Source organism: Andrographis paniculata, unplaced genomic scaffold, assembly GCF_009805555.1.
Source record: "Andrographis paniculata isolate CXL003 unplaced genomic scaffold, ASM980555v1 Contig80END, whole genome shotgun sequence".
NCBI lineage: Eukaryota > Viridiplantae > Streptophyta > Magnoliopsida > Lamiales > Acanthaceae > Andrographis > Andrographis paniculata.
The window spans coordinates 4,830,765-4,847,765 of record NW_026137618.1 but is presented as its reverse complement, the minus strand read 5'-3'; the positions used below and the strand labels follow the sequence as shown (position 1 = coordinate 4,847,765).

Genomic DNA, 17,001 nt, shown 5'->3' with positions numbered 1-17,001 from the left:
TCTTTTTGGTTAGTTGTTTTAATTTTCTTTGCCTTTGGAAAATGATATAGTGTATTTTTATTGAAAATAGTACAAATTGAATAATGGTTTTTTCTTTTCTAATATAAAAAAACACCCATGATTTTGTTCTTTTGGTGAGTTGTTTTTATTTATTTTTATGTTAAATTGCTGTTATGCATTTTCTGTTTTTATTTTAACTATGTGAAATGTGTAGTTGAAATGGTGAACATAATAGTTTAAAATAATTTGTAGGACTATTTGAATTTCATTTCAATTTTTCACTATGTAGACATTGCAATTCCCCATAGAAATATATAATCTAACGTAGTAAAACATTACACTCAAATCACCCAAATTAAAATTTAAAATCGAAATACCAAATTTAATTTTAAATAGACATACCTAATGGTTGTGGTCTTTTGATATTAGTATTATGAGTTGTCCTAATTAGAATTGATATTAGTATAGTTTTTTGCAGAACTATGAGATTTCATGATTTTAAAACATTAAACAAAAGTTTCTTCCGGATTTGTTGTTGGGGATTTCTATTATTCACACAATTTTTTTTTTAAAAAAAATATCAAATCAAATATATATTTTTATTTTTTATATTATACTAAAAATCAATTTTGAACATCACTAGTATTTATATTGTATTATACCATTATTCTAATTTGAAATTTTTACTAGAACAAAACCCTAAATATTTTCTTCGGGCTAGTCAGTATACTTATATGTATTTTAATTTAAGAGTTAAGAGTATAAGTCTAAGTTAAATAATTAATATTACTAAATGGTTGGGATTAATTTGACATATGCTGTGATCATCCAAACTCATTTTTAAGACTCTTAAATTCGAAAAACTTCTATTTAATTTGTACCAAAAAATAAACAAAATGGAAATTATGTAAACAATTTTACTCATACTTGCAGTAAACCAATAATACAATATATGTAGTAAAACATTAAATTTATAATATGTTACATTAGTACTAATTATACAGTAGATCCATCAATTAAAATTGGAAGATATATGTAAATATTTTAGATTATTATTATTTTCAGTGAAAATAAATGATTTAAGATATTCCGTAGATGTTTCTTTAGAAATGATACAAACATGTATCGTTCTTCAAATATGTGAAATAATATGAAATTAAATTATATAAAAAATATCATTCACGCCCAGTGGGACTCGAACCCACAATCGCTTGATTAGAAGTCAAGCGCCTTATCCATTAGGCCATGGGCGCTTTTGGATGTATACTCAATATTAAATTTATATATTAATTTGAGATATTCACTATCTTTCTCACCAACTTTGTGATCATTTTGTTTTATTTAATAAGAAATTATACTATGTTTTGTATCAATTTTTTTTTTTTAAAGAAAATATCAATTTATTTTTTATTTTTTATATTATATATCCCATTATATAATTATTTAAATTTAAAAATTTTACTATTTAAATATTTAACCATCAAACAACGACACTTTTAAAGGATCACCAGATAATATGAGGTTTGCCTTCTGCCTTCAGATTTTTCCCATAACACACAATTCAGTTAGAATTTACTTGTAACGTAAACAAAATATCTTATATATTTTTATTACTTAATAAAACATTATTATTATTATTTAATGTAAAAATTCAAATAATATAAAGACAATATAAGGTGTGTTTTTTAGGCACAATTCCTCCCGCGAGAGACAGACCTAAGAGGACAAAGTCTTGCAACTTATATCTCCCTCATCCACTGTTTCACCTTTCATTTTTACTCAGTTTCTTCTCCATCTTCTATTATATATCATCTTTTATTTTTCTTCCAAATTTTCTTCACCATTTCGTTGTAGAGCAAGGATCGTAGGATTTTAGCGATTTTGTCGGCAAGTGAAGCAGAGGATTGCCGCGAAGGAATTCGGGGGATGTACTTTGACGGGGGATAGGATTTCTGGCGGTTGAGCTCAAAGAGATAAGGAAAATCGAACTACATTTCAATTTGAGATTTAATTGGTTAGTCAATTTCGTAAATTCGTGCAATTTTCGATAAATCTGTGATATGACCATACTACACACCAATCCGGCGTTGCCTTCATTCATCGCTAAGGGTTTCGTATGAAAGCCAGAAGAATATGGATAGTTGTGCACGACCGTGCATTTAGGTCTGTTTTTCTGCTCCAATTTATACGGGAAGCAACCACTTTTAAAGAACGAGCACGGCCATGCTTGATCAATTTTATTATGCTGCAAATGTGGCCGCATTTCTATGTCCGGTGCATTTAGTGTTGTTATCGAACAACCACGGACTCATGCAAGACCGTGCACACGTTTGTTCTTCTGCATGTAATTGTAGGTAAGACTTAGAAGTAAATTCGAAATTCTGGTCTTTTTTTCTTAGTTACAGATGAAAAAAATAATAATAAAAGAGAAAAAAATTCACTTTTCATATAGATATTCCTTTACTTTTATATTTAATATAAATTATTTTCAATTAAATTAAAATCTCATCACTCCTATCATCCCCGATCAAATTACTATCCAATAAAACTCTCAAAATCCGAACAAAAGCTACTATACCAAAGAAACGACTATTCCCAAAACTTCTACAAAAATTCAAATTCAAATCAAACTAAAAAAGTGAAACTCAATCTTCCCAAACCGAACCTAAACAAACACAACCTATATTTTTGTACACATCAAAAATACACTTTCATACCATTTTCAAAATTTAAAAGTACAAAAATTCGAAAATAAGCAAGAAAAAAAAAAAAGTTAACAAACCAAAAAATTCAAGAACAAAATACAAGCAATGTGTAACAATTCATCAGTTTTCCCCAACCTGAGAATTCCTAATTCTCAGATCAGATCAATTACCGGCGACAGTAGACATCTTCAGAGCTCAGAAACCAAAGCATTCGCCGGAGAGTCGCCGGAAAAAAAGCCGGCGAGGAAGCTGAAACTACCTACATCGCACACGCCCATCACACCGCACTTCAATAACCACACCAATAACAAAATCGTCACAGCTGCGACGGCGAAGCAGTACAAGTTGCAGCAGCAGCATCCGCCTCCGATCAGATACCTCCGTCGGCGCATCCACGGCGGCGCCGTCGGTGCCTGCTCCGATACGCTCGACCGGCGACCGTTCTCCATTTTTGTGTTTTTCTATTAAAAAAAGAAAAATTATTTTTATATATAAGTAGCAGAAAGCTTAAAAAAAGTTCTTTTTTGCAATTATTGAAACTTTATGGACCTAATTGAAAATATTTGAATATTACAAGCGTCATCACTTTCGAGGAAGGAAAAGATTCTCTGCAAGTCGACGAAGTTTCCAACATTGTCTGCAGTTTCAAAATTTCATACTCTGCTGCTGTTAATCGCCCAGGTATCCCTGCAGCGGTAATTTTGCAGTATTCTTCGGAGTGATTATTTCTTTTTCTTTGTGTGGATTTTGATTTCTTTGGCCGTTTATTTTGCCAAGCAATTTTGGTCTGTTTAGGTCATTGATGAAATTGCGAGATTGTAGATTTGTACAGTTTGCTTGAACCTTGATTTTATGCACAGTAACGATTGAGGGCAAAGATTCTTGGGGTGTGTTTGTTTGAGGTTTTTTTAGTTTGGATTTTTGAATTATAAAAATTTAGAGAGTTTGATGTTATATAAATATTGTTTGATTCGATGTTTTCAACGTAGAATTGATTTTTAATATAATATAGAAAATAAAAATAAGTGCTTAATTGAATAGCTAAAAATCTTGTAAAAACCACAAAAGGTGTTTCAGTTCAAAGCCTCTCTGTTTTGGTAATTAGGTTAAGGCAAGGATATGCTTTTGAGATTATATGTATAATGTATGTGTACTATTATGTGTTTTGCACAATACACTTGATGAGCTATTCGATTAGGATGTAAATTCATTTGATTATCTTTATGGGTGTGCTTCTTACCGTAAATGCGATGTTTCAGATGTCTGGAGGATTAAGTAGCAGCAGTGAATCATCTCTTGATGCAGATGATTTGTTGGAGATCAGGGAAAGACTTAAGGAGGTAAATTAATGAAAATATGTGCTTCAAGTAATTGTAGAAATGAGATCTCTTTTGGAATTTGAAAGTTGGAGATGTCTGGATTGAATAGTAGTGTAATGTACGATTGGAATAAGGTTTATTATTGTTTCTGTAGTTTTATTTATCTACTTGTTATCATTACATGGTGCAGTCGATTCTAGAGCATGTGGCAGAGGCTACATTTCTTTTTTCTTACATAATTCCTAAAGATAGGATGGATCCCATCCTGCTATTGTGATGTTTTCATAGTTTTTTGCCCTTAAAGTGTCCAACATTTTAATGTACATTGGCTATAGGTTAGAGGAAAACATTGTATCAATTTACAGACTGATATAATTGCTTTGGATTTTGGGAGAAGAACTTTGCTAAAAAGCAGATTGCCAAACTCCCTTATTCTCATTGACGCCACTGCAAAGTTTTGTACTTTTAATTCTAATAAACCAGATGTTTCTCTTACTTTGGTGATTGGTCTTTATTTTTATTCTCGGCGCTTATATTATTCAATGCTTGTTGTTTACTGTGTCACAGCTGACAAAGGAAAAGGAGATGCTGAGAGATTCAAAGTCCCACAGCTTCGATTTAATCAAGGTATAATCTTTTGTCCATTTTATTTTGTTGTTGTGCAGTTGTCAAGTTATCGATTAGTTTACAGTTGCTTGATGGCAATTTTATCCAAAAGCTTATATACAAGGGTCATGATTTAATTTTTTATTACACACATCAACTTTGTTAGACCACTTATTCGTCTTAAAGTGACTGTTGTTTGGTATGTAGTTATGACTGTTAAATAGGATTTCAAGAGCCACAACATCTTAATATTTGCTGTGACACCATGATTATAAAAGTCTGTCTTTGTTGACTGTGATGTGAGGTAACAAAGAATAGTTAAACTGTGTTGATGTGGTCTCTTGCTTTGAACTGTCTATTGAATGCTGCTTTTTTCCTTTGCTTTTCCATCATCATCAGTTTATTCATTTTTATTTAATTTCATGGAACTACATGTTTTGCTAGTGAAATTTTGCCTTTACGGCTTTATCCAATTTGAAATAGCACCCCTAATTATTTTGTCATTTTTAGCTTTCCTATAACATTATATTTTTCCTTTGGGGATAAGGTACAAGTTTAAGGAACTTCAGATTTCTTCTTTTTTGGGAAATTAGAAGTAGATTATTTATAGATTTTAGATTTTAATATAGGATACATAGGAATATAGGATAGCTTAGAGGAAAGAAGAACTAGACTTGAGCTAGTAGATCGATGCTAAGACTAAGGCCCAGCCACAAAGTCATCAGGTAATTTAGCTAGTCTCAGAAGAAACTAAATGAAGTTATCTTTAATGCAGAAACTGGAATTACATGCTAAGGCGTCATCTAAATCTCGCGAAGAAGACAAGCAACATATTGAGGACTTAGAGAGACAACTCTGCAACTGCAACCAAGAAATAGGTGGAGGCATCCTCCGCAACACATATTTTTTACAACATATAACTTTTTGTAATCCTCCATTATACCTTTGCTCCGGAATCTGTTTCCATCCTAATTGCTAATGGTCAGCTGTTCAACTATTGATAACGTGAATCTAGGGGTCTTCTATTTTATGTATTTTAAATGAAAATCATATTCATTATAAGGTAACTATAAAAAGCTCAAAAGACATAAAGCATTAAGACATTTGAGTAACTACCTCACCTCTTTGAGCCACTTTATATATTCACAATAACAGACTTTTCCCATTTTCCCTGAAGCTTTCTTGTCTGGCCTTATATGATCTTGTGTCATCCATCGATTTTGCTTTCAAAATCACGTAACTCCTCATAATAAATATCTGGTTAACTTGATAGTTATCACCTGTTGTTTTCGTTTTTATTTAAGATCTTTTGAAAGACTATTGGAAAGTTTTTAATGAGGATGCTTTACTTGCCCATTACATTGTTACCTGTTAATTTCTATCTGACATAACTATGATATGTTATTCTTGTAGATTACCTGCAGGATCAACTAAATACAAGGAACTTCGACCTAACCTGTCTTGGCGAGCAAATATGTAACCTTCAGTTGAAACTTGCTGAGATGGAAAGTCAAACAGAGGAAATGGGAAAGGTAAAGGAGCAGTTGAAGGTATCTGAATCGGAAAGGTTGTCATTAAAGAACGATTTAGCAGATAAAGAAAATGCAATTAGATACTCCACATCACGCATCAGAAAGCTGGAGGATTTGATTTCATCTATGGCATTAGAATATCAATGTGAAATAGAGGGCACAAAGCTGGAGTCAGTTGCCGTTGAGCAGAACCTTCTAGAAACTAAGAAATTGTTAGAAGAAAGTAATCTGGAGAAGTCCAATATGAGAGAGCTAATTCACAATCTCGAGCTTCAAGTACAAGATGCTAACATGGTGATTGATGGCTTATACAAGGAGAACAGTGATTTGAAAGAAAAGCTCCGACAGTCAGAGGTGAATGCCAAAGCGTTTGCCAGGAAAGTAGAAGAGCAATTTCACAAGTCAATGGACCCATTGGACATCAAGTGGTCGAGTAAACTGAAGGAAGATATAAGGTAAGTCTGGACCAGCTTGCATCACTTTCAATCTGAACCTTAATCAATACATTTACTCGTTGCGTTATATGATCTGCATCTTCAATATTCATTCATGTGATATGATGCTTAAGAAAGGAGAGCTACCATTACTAATTCTTCTGCATCACCCCAAATATATATCATGAAATCCTCGTCTGCTCATTTTTCTTAGTTACAGAGCTAATGAGTTATTAGTAATTAGTATTACAATGAATTGGCTGATTAGGTGACAATATTTTGTTATTTAATTGAAGTAAAATTAGCGTACTCAAGAACAGAGGGGAGTGCAATGAATTTGGCATTCAAGCTCAATTCCCCATCAGGGTTGTTGATGAGAGAACCCCATTTGATCCTGCTAGAAAAGTCGTATTTGTTCCCATCTCAAACGTGGTCATTTTGAATGTCAAATGAGCAAGTGACATTTGGGGAAGAAGTTTGTTTTCAGCTGTGAAATAATCATTTTAGGTAAGAAGGTTACATTTCCTTTTCAAACTTGAGCTATTAGTGTGATTTAAAATTTCAAAAACTATATTCTAGCAGCTGAATTATTGGAAAATATTGGTTTATTCACTCTATGTGTTTTCCTCCGAATTATTATTCTATTCAATCCACCATTTTTCCTATATAAATATCACATCTAACACCCATTTTTTGTTCAAAACATTACATCTAACTACGGTTAAAAACAAGCCCATAGCTTTTCTGCGAGTTTTGCTTTGTCTTGAATATAAATATTTATTGGTGGAAGCATTGCGGTTTATTATGTGAATGTAGTGAGCATTGTGCTTTGAACTCGTTTCGAATTTCATGGTTTGTAATCGCCAATACATGATGTATACTTGAACATGAATAAATTATAGCCAATAGTTTGAAGTAATTATTAAGCAAACTACAAATTAGTTGGTTTCTGTAACATTTGTATTTGTTTCTTCCTATTAATGGAGGGCGGCTTCCGTCATTACGAAAATATGACGAGTGCAACACTTACTAATATGGGATCCTTTAACTCCTCAATTGCAGCATATACGGTGACGCCTTAGGCCCCCTTTTCTCAAAGCTTTCCACTCTCTCAACACCAGATGCAGATTTAAGGAACAAAGCGGCTGAAATGTCACGCCGGATAGATGACTATGAAGTTCTTGTTGGCAAGCTTACGGTATGTTTTCATACACTAAGAGATTTGTTTATGCATCTTAATTTTAATGATAATAGTAATTAACAGTTGGAGTCTAGCATGTAAAATCTTAAGTAGAAACACGCAAATTGTAGATATTTGGAAAATTAAAAGGTAGTGTTCTTTTAGTATTTAAGAATTTTTTTGGGTTTTTGTTATTAGTTATTAAGAACTGTAAAAATATTATTATATATTTATTTTTTATTGTTAGATATTTTTTTAGTAAGTGTATTTCTATTGGAAACGGTATTTATAAGTAACTGTGGAAGTGTTATTGCAATTAAAGGCAAAGACAACTATTTCATGGTTATTTTTCTAAAATTTATTTTTATCGATAATGTGAAAAGAAACTTTAATAATGTCGTGTTCAAGACCTTACATATGTAGAAAATTTTATGCATGACATACTTAAATACCTAACACTCGACTAATAGAATCATTTTTCGCATTAGAGAGTGTTTTCTCTTTGTTTTGCTATTTTTTATTTTGATATTTTTTAGGCGAAAATAGTCGTTGAATTAAATGTTTTTAAAGCGAAAATGTTAGATTGAACCGTGCAAATTTGGGACTAAAAATATGTTTTCTCTGTCATTCAAATTTATTCTTACTTTTCTTTTTTATTGTTATCTAAATTTATTTCTGTTACGTTCTTTTCTACTTTCTCTTTACATTAAAAAGTAAAAATTTCTATTTTTATCTATTTATTTAAAAACTCGCGTTTGGTCAAATGAACACACAATTGAATGACGGATGAAGCAATAAGTAAACCAACCTAAACAATTTTAAGAAAACTTATCACACTTCGAACGATCACAAAGCTATTGGAAGTTCCTTCCATTTCGGATCTAAATGTTTAGAAGTAGAAACAAAACCTTTTTAGATTGCAGACACTATTGATCAAACTGGACACATTATATCAAACGGCGAATTATGAGAACACATACATTTATGATTTCACGAATTTTGTTGAATACAAAAACTGTGAACTTAAAGACAATAATATATTCAGGCAGAGCTGAGAGAGGAAAGGCTGAAATCCAAAGAAGAAGCAGAGGATTTAGCTCAGGAGATGGCTGAGTTGCGGTACCAACTAACGAGCATGCTCGATGAAGAGCGCAAGCGCCGTGCAAACATCGAACAAATATCTCTACAGAGAATAGCCGAGCTTGAGGCTCAGGTAATCAAAACGGGACCTTTTTCTATTTCCTAGAAAATTACATAAGCTTCAAGATCACTCACTCGATTTTCTTCTGCAATTAAGATTGCATCAGATCGACAAAAATCCACAGGGCCTCAAGATCGTATTCTCAGGATCTCATAAATCCATAACACGATTTCTTGATTGGAATTTCTGTCGAAGGGATCCTGACCTTTCTGTTCCTTTCACATTCCCTCCCCGGTTTCTTTATACCCGATGCCGTAAGTTAAATATCTAAATATATTGATTTTTGTCTTTTTTTTTTTTTGTTTTATTTTTTGGAGTTGACGAATTGTCGTTCTTGATCATTCGCAGTTCGAAGGAGATAAGGGTGATTGCTCCTGGTCGAGAAAATTTGGGCGCCGGCTACAAACTATTCGGTAAAGAAACATTTCGAGCTTTGATTTATTGCTTCTGCATTCTTGTTTTTATGTACCATGGGAAGCTGTTGAGGGTTTGTGTCTGTGTGTGTTCTTAAGTTAAGAGCTGCAGGCTTGTTTGAAGTTCTTTTGCAACTTTCTATGCTCTCTTCTTATCCTTGGTGAATAATTTTTGTTCTATAAATATGTTGTTCAAAATAACAAAAGATTGTCAATAGTTTGGAGAAATTAATGGGTTTGAGTGGTGTTTGGTTCAAAGATTTAATGGGATTCCATGGGATTTGGATTTTAAAATTCCATGAAATTCATGTTTGGTTAAAAAAAAGAAAGCAAATAAGGGTTTTTTTTTGTAATGGGGATACCCTGATACTTTAAAATCCCATTCTTGAATTTTAATTTTTACATTTATATCATGTTATAAAAAAATAATAGTATTATATTTATATAAAAAACTAAATAATTTTAAAATTAATTATTATTTGAATTATATATTAAATTAAATTTATATTATTTTTATTGTACAATATTTTTTTAAATAAATTAATAAATTCATTGTTTAAATTATTATTTATTATAAATTTTATTTGAATTATAAAATTATAGGGACGACTTATGGTTCCGTCGGAACTGATATTCATCCCAAATATATATTGTTAAATCTGATATTCAAATTGGATCCGATTATACTAGATCCGACCGAGACTATATCCAGTAAGACTTGATGGTTCCGAAGAATTCATTTTTTTTTTATAATTCTTAAATTTTAATTTAAAATTATACATGTACCAGATCCAATGTATATTAAAATTTATTTATTTTATTAGAAAATATTATAATTGGACTTAACTTCAAATAAATAGATCGGGCTCGGTCTCGAGTTTATTAGAATATAAAAAGTCCAAATTCACGAAATATAAATCCTACCACATTTTACCAACCAAACATAATATGAGATTCCAAATCCTAAATATAATAAATCTCAATCCCACCAAAAAAGTTCATAAACCAAATAGCCTAGTAATTTTAGGTGGAACAATTATTCATAATATATATACTCCTTTCGTTCACCCTATCGGTAAGTTTCTTATTTAATTTTTGCACGTAAGCTAAAGATAATTAATATTTTATAAATATACAATGTAATATAGTATAATATCTATTTTACAAAGTAAAAATAGTATAACCGATACGATTATTTTTCTCAATTAATTGTAATAAAGTGCAAAAAAATTGTAGAAATTCATTCCATTTGAAAGTATATATATATATATTTTTTATCATTTTTATTTATCTCACTAAAAATATTTATTTTTTATTACAGTAAAAATAATTGTACATCGAAAAAACAATGATAAACTTGTCTTTATATTATTTTTAACTATGTATTACAATTAAAATATTATTATTTTTAAAATTTTGGACTAAAATTAAATATTTACTTATAAATGGAATGGAAATAATAATTTTTTAGTATTTTTTTTTTTTTTTAATGTAATCGATTTCTTTTTAAAAAATTATATTTTAAAAATAGTTATAATAATGTACCAGTTCACCCAATACTCTTTTCTACATAATATACACATATATTCATACAGAATATATTATATATACGCACTCTATATGTTAAAAATATATTTATTTCGATCATTTTTAATATTTACATATTTTTATTTTTATTTTTTATTATTATAAATACTGTACATAGAGTATAAAATATATTTTTTATATTATCAACTTAGTTTTTTATACTAACATAAAAAATTATTTTTAACTGAAAATTAGAATGTCTTTTTTAATAAAACAATTCTTCGTAAATATTATTAAAAAAATACACACATTAAACGTTATCTATCCATAAACAGTCGACCATTCAACACATTATTATTTATATTATCAATACAATTTTTTATATAAATTTAAAAAATCTAACTGAGTGGACAAATTTATTATTTTTAAAAAATAAAATTAATAATATTTTATTTTAAATCAATTTTAGACTAAAATCAAACAAACAATCACGACTATTTATTTAAAAATTAATATATTAAATTAAAAAAAATTATAAAATATACTCAAATTTAATTTTACGTAAAAAAAAATAAAAATAAATAATTGTTTAAATTTTAAATTTTTTATTTTCAAAATCCAACCACAAATCTGCATAAACGGACGCAGCCATAAGAACTAAAGCAAATTGCAATTTCGGTCTTTTCTCTCACCACGCATTATTAACTCGTTTCAAATTCTCTCTCCCACTCTCTCTCTCTCTCTCTCTAGTTTCCTCCGTAAAGAGCCGTTGGCCCGTTGCTTCCGGAGTTCTCTGCAATCCAATCCAAGATTCCTGTCCCGCTCCTCTCCCTCTCGCTCTCTTACCGGAGAAAACTTGAGGTATTAACCGCTTTGAAATTTTGACTCATCTTGTTGGAAATTATTTACCGAATAGAGTTGGGAATATTGAACTGTTTTACCTTCTTTTTTTCATTTTTGTTAGATGATCTGTTTGTGTATTTTATTTTATTTTTGTTAGATTGGTAGTGAGTGATCTGAAATTGAAAGTCCTTACTGAGTGAATCTCATTGTGAAAAGACTTCGACCTTTTTCTGTTCGCCTTTTTGGATGTGTTTCTACTGTGATTGTGCTGTGTGTTTTTGGCGGTTCACGAATCTGTGGAATTTTGAAACTGTGAATTACTAGGGGTTAAGGAAGGATTTGGTTTCTGTGAGTGTTGTTGGTTGGCGTTAATTTTTGAATTCACGAAAGAATTGGAGAATTGTATTTGGGGTAATTCAGAAATTAGGGTTACGAAATGTGTGGAAATGGAACAAAACTGAAAGACGCAGTCCGCTCATTTTTTAATTAGTATAGTTTACCTCTCTACAGTGTTGGTTAATTTTTGGTTATTTTCTTGAGGATTTTTTACAAAGCAAAAAATGTAGGGGTTTTCGAACATCAAATAGTAAGGGTTTGTTTGATTTATGTTTGTGTTAAAATAGTGGTTTGATGTGGTAACCTATGAGTGTAAATAATGTTTTTTTGAAAAAAAAAGGAACTCGTGTTTACTGCATAGTAAAGAAAGTGAAAAAAAAAAAAAAATCAAAGAGAATCGAGCCTCAGGGCTAGAATCCGGTGTTGGCCGTTTTTGGTGTTCTAGATAAAATCTGTTCGGAAGAGTTCATCCCTAACGAACGGCAAGAGCAGATCCTTTTCTCGAGCAAAGCCAGACGTAACAGAGGAGATAGGCGTCGACGAATAGTCATGATGATGATTTGGAATTTTGAATTGAAATAATTATTTGATGCGATATAATAAGTGTTCATGTGATATTTTATATGTAAAATTAGTTTATAATATAATATAAAAAAATAAAATATTTGATATTTGGTTTAATGGTTCATGAAAGGTAAAAATTAGTGAATTGTGGGAGTTAGGGTAAGAAGTGGTTGTTTAGGCATAAGTAGGTGTTGATACACTTTGTTTGAATGTAAAATTAATGTAATATGAAAAATGTTTATATGTATATGTATTTGGTTTAATGGTTTTGGAGGAAAAACTTAGTGAATAGTGGGAGTTGGTGTCAAAAATAATTATTTGATTTGATTTAAATAGATATTAATGTAACATTTTGAATATGAATAAATTTGTAGCTTAATATAAAGAAAAATAGGTGTTCGGTTTAATTATTTTCAAGGCAAAAAATTAGTTAGTAGTGGGAGTTGGTGTAAAAACCACAACCAAAGCAGGTGTGTTTTGAAGGAGAGTAATTTGTAGGGTGTTTTGTTTTTTGGTTTGAATTTTTTGTTTTTAATATGAGGCATAGGTAATTGTATAAATAATATAAAAATAATGAGAGTGCATAATATATTAATTTATTTGGTAAAATATATTGAAATTTTTTTGGAAAAGAAACAAACCTGTAGTTTATTCATATTTAGGTTATAAATTATGTGACTATGTTTTGTGGTAATTGACACATGGGACAAGAGATCATACCTAAATGCCTCTTTCAGACCATTAGGGATGTTCGGTTTGTGTGTTGGATGTTTTCGGTATTTTGAATTTGAATTTCTTTCTTTTTTCTTTCAAATGGAAATTAAGTTTTTTGATATATTATTTTAAATAAATAAATAGGTATGATTTTTGACATTTTAGATCTGAATCTATTTACTTATTGAATGAATTTTCTTGGGGAGTGATGTTTTAAATAGAAAATACATTTGAATGTAATGTTTGAATGAACATGTATTGGATGTAATATATGTCGGAGGATAAAAATAAAAAAGATTGAAAACACAAACGAATTCAATCTTTTTCCTACATTTTATTTTATGTTTTTATACTTTATGGACGAATTCTTTGATCTTGTCCATTCTCATGTCTTCATGTTCTTTTTATTCTACTTTTCTTAGTGTGTTTGTTCCATAAGGTTTTGTAGCTGTATTTATCAGCAGCAAGAATGACGGTATTCGCATAATTTATTTAGTTTCTTATTTTGTAATTTTCAGGGATCCGAAGCTTCTTTCTTCCCCGGGAACTTGCCAGTTGGAAAAAAAATGTCTGGATTGACGAAATCTCCCTTAAATAGATTCTCCAAGCACAACATTGGTGGAACCAAGTTTTCAGGGAGTGGTAGCACCAACCCTTTTGATTCGGATGACGAGCTGGATAATAAGCAAATCCGTAAAAGCTCGGGAAAAACATCCAAACACAATGCAACCAATGGCAAGTTCTCTGTGAACGGCCGCTCCAATCCTTTTGACTCTGATGATGAGATAGACAATAAGCTAACACTGAAAACCCCGGGAAGAAAATCCTCAGAGCCTTCTCGCTTTTCTCCCGGCTTGGGTACAAATCCTTTTGATGACGATGATGATGTCAAGGATACATCATCCTCTCGGATCTATCATGCTTCAGCAACAAAAAATAGATACAAGAATGGTTTCCGTGATGCAGGAGGGTTAGAGAATCAGACTGTAGAGGAACTCGAGAGCTACGCTCTGTATAAAGCTGAGGAGACTACAAATGCGGTTAATAACTGTCTCATGATTGCTGAGGACATGAGAGAATCCGCGACTAAAACATTGGTAACTCTGCATCAACAAGGAGAACAACTTACACATACTCACATGGTTGCTGCCGACATTGATCAGGACCTTAGCAGGGTATGTATCAAAATTATCGATTTTTTTATTCTCACACTTTAGTTTTTAAGTTATTGAGCATTAGCTAGGAAATTGTCAACTTCGATTACTTGAATGGTAATATACAGTCAAGGGTATATTCTATATATAAATATATGTACTATGTCTCTTTGATGGATAGAATCCCTATATTTGTATAAATAAATTATGACAATATCGAGATTGTATGCATAAAAATATTTTGTTAACACGAGGAAGGATCATTATACAAATTCCTATTTATGTGTTTTACCCAGTAGTGAATAGTATTCGTAATACTCCCTCGTCCCATCCAATTATATATATCTACTTTTTTGTAATGGATTAAGGAATAATAATATTTCATTGATTAGTACGGGTGTGTAAGAATATTTTGATAAATTTTTCCTTCGTACTTTATGAATAATTAATAATTAATAATATGTTTATAATTCATATAAAAGTTAAAGTATTTTGATATTAATATGAGAACATTTTTACTGTAATAGGTAATGTATATTTTCGGGTTAATTGGACAAAAAAAAAAAAAGCTTTTGAGTGGAACAAAAAGAATATTTGATTTGATATAAAATGGCCCGATGATGTTTAGATGGTCACTTTAGAATGTAGAATATCCAATATAGTGTTAATTTTCCGAAACCTATATATTTGGTAGAAATACATGTTTCGAAAATTCTTTTCCTTCTAAAATGTCCTCCAAAAATTGCGTAAATTTTTTTTTGACAAGATCTCGATTATATCGATGTTTTTAGGGTGAGAAGCTTTTAGGAAGCCTCGGGGGCATGTTCTCCCGGACATGGAAGCCTAAGAAGACTCGCCCAATAAGCGGCCCTGTAATCACAAGAGGTATTTTGCACCTTTCCACCTTCTTCAAATATTAACTAATCGAACCTGTCTTATATCTAAGATGGTAATCTTATGACCAATATAAGATATATGCAATCAATGCACTTTGGTCGAGCATTTTTTCGTACGGGTATAACACTTTGGTGATTATGTAGACGATCCAGTTCTTCGGAAAGGTAACCACTTGGAGCAGAGGGAAAAATTGGGATTGATTTCTGCCTCAAAGGAACGACGCCGTACAGGCGCAGAAACCACCACCGAGCCCGCAAATGCATTGCAGAAAGTCGAGGTATGTTTGGTGACATTTGATATTCAATTAATTAAGTATAGCTTTGTTCTTTCTAATTTTCTTCCTACACATTTTCCCAAAAAAAGTAAATACACTACAGACATTCATTATTTTTATATTTCCTACACGATCTTGTATGCCTCACAGAAAAAAATTTCTTTTCTAACAATCTCAAAACAAACACACCCTATGTGTTCATGAACAAAGATATAGATTACTCTCTTAATGTGGACTTTTTTTTTTGTAGAAGCTTTTTGTTGTTTTAGGTTAATGATACAGCATGTTTAGGGTGTGTTTGTTTGTGAGTTTGGATTTTTGAATAGTAAAAAGTTGAATTTGAATAGCTATTTTGATGTGATATAAATATATATTGATGTGATATTTTGAATGCAAAATTTATTTATAGTATAATATATATATAAAAAAGTAATTATTTGATTTGATATTTTTGGAGAGGAAAAAGAATATGAATAATAAAAATATATGATAAAAATAAAAAAGTAATGGTTTGATTTTATATTTTTTTAGAGAAAAAAGAATATGAATAATAAACATATGTGATAAAATCCACAAAAGAACACAACCTTGGATATTTTTTGATGTTCTGTATCTATATTTAGGTCGAGAAATTGAAGCAAGACGATGCTTTATTGGATTTAAGTAATATTTTGGGAGAGCTTAAGGAGATGGCATTGGACATGGGATCTGAAATCGATCGGTCAGTTAAAATTCTTTACGTTGCATTTTTATTCTCGACACTTTAAAGATATATATATATATTGTGTGTTTTTACGAATGCGCAGGCAAAACAAGGCGATGGACCATTTTCAGGACGACGTGGAGGAGCTAAGTTTCAGAGTGAAAGGCGCGAATCAGCGCACGCGCCGTTTACTTGGTAAGTAGCTATTTTACGACGAAGATAACTAAGCTTTACTACCATTGCTCGATTTATTAGCTAGACAGAAGTTTATAGTATCGTTGGCATTTTGTCTTGCATTGTTTCGACTACAATGACGCCGGCATTATATGATTCGGATCGTCGGTTTCGTTGAGATCTGACTAACTAAACTGTGGAAAAACATAACATGTGTTTGCTTAATGCTGGAATTTGTAGTGTTGGAAATTTGTATTTGTTTTGTTTGTTTCCTTGTTGATTTTTGAGGTTAGGTTTGAAGTTTTGAATCGTAAAAGGTTGAATTGAAATAATTGTTAGATTCTATATTTTGACTTTAATATTGATTTTTAATGTATAATACTTTTTCCATCTGCCTCTGATGGTCACGTTACATTTTGTGTCAT

At 30.9% G+C, this 17,001-nt stretch overlaps 2 protein-coding genes and 1 non-coding gene across 7 annotated transcripts; 2 read left to right on the top strand and 1 right to left on the bottom strand.

The window, feature by feature from the left end:
- Positions 1-1,180: 1,180 nt before the first annotated feature.
- Positions 1,181-1,253, bottom strand: TRNAR-UCU (transfer RNA arginine (anticodon UCU)). Its single transcript has one exon. It is a non-coding gene; the product is annotated as a tRNA-Arg (tRNA).
- A 1,991-nt stretch (positions 1,254-3,244) lies between these two features.
- LOC127241113 (uncharacterized) lies at positions 3,245-9,648 on the top strand. 5 transcript variants are annotated; one of them, XM_051260014.1, is made up of 9 exons: positions 3,245-3,386; positions 3,965-4,045; positions 4,592-4,651; positions 5,406-5,508; positions 6,044-6,617; positions 7,659-7,794; positions 8,822-8,989; positions 9,074-9,231; positions 9,326-9,648. In XM_051260014.1, the coding sequence occupies exons 2-8, from the start codon at positions 3,965-3,967 to the stop codon at positions 9,131-9,133; spliced, it is 1,182 nt and encodes a 393-aa protein (XP_051115971.1). In that variant the 5' UTR covers positions 3,245-3,386; the 3' UTR covers positions 9,134-9,231; positions 9,326-9,648. The 5 variants fall into 5 exon arrangements, with proteins under 5 accessions (XP_051115971.1, XP_051115969.1, XP_051115973.1 ...); XM_051260012.1 differs by having other exon boundaries at positions 5,406-5,556; XM_051260013.1 differs by having other exon boundaries at positions 3,274-3,400; positions 5,406-5,556.
- Positions 9,649-11,590: 1,942 nt separating this feature from the next.
- Positions 11,591-16,825, top strand: LOC127241129 (SNAP25 homologous protein SNAP33). Its single transcript, XM_051260034.1, has 6 exons — positions 11,591-11,778; positions 13,893-14,549; positions 15,320-15,413; positions 15,569-15,702; positions 16,323-16,420; positions 16,506-16,825. The coding sequence occupies exons 2-6, from the start codon at positions 13,941-13,943 to the stop codon at positions 16,603-16,605; spliced, it is 1,035 nt and encodes a 344-aa protein (XP_051115991.1). The 5' UTR covers positions 11,591-11,778; positions 13,893-13,940; the 3' UTR covers positions 16,606-16,825.
- Positions 16,826-17,001: the final 176 nt, after the last annotated feature.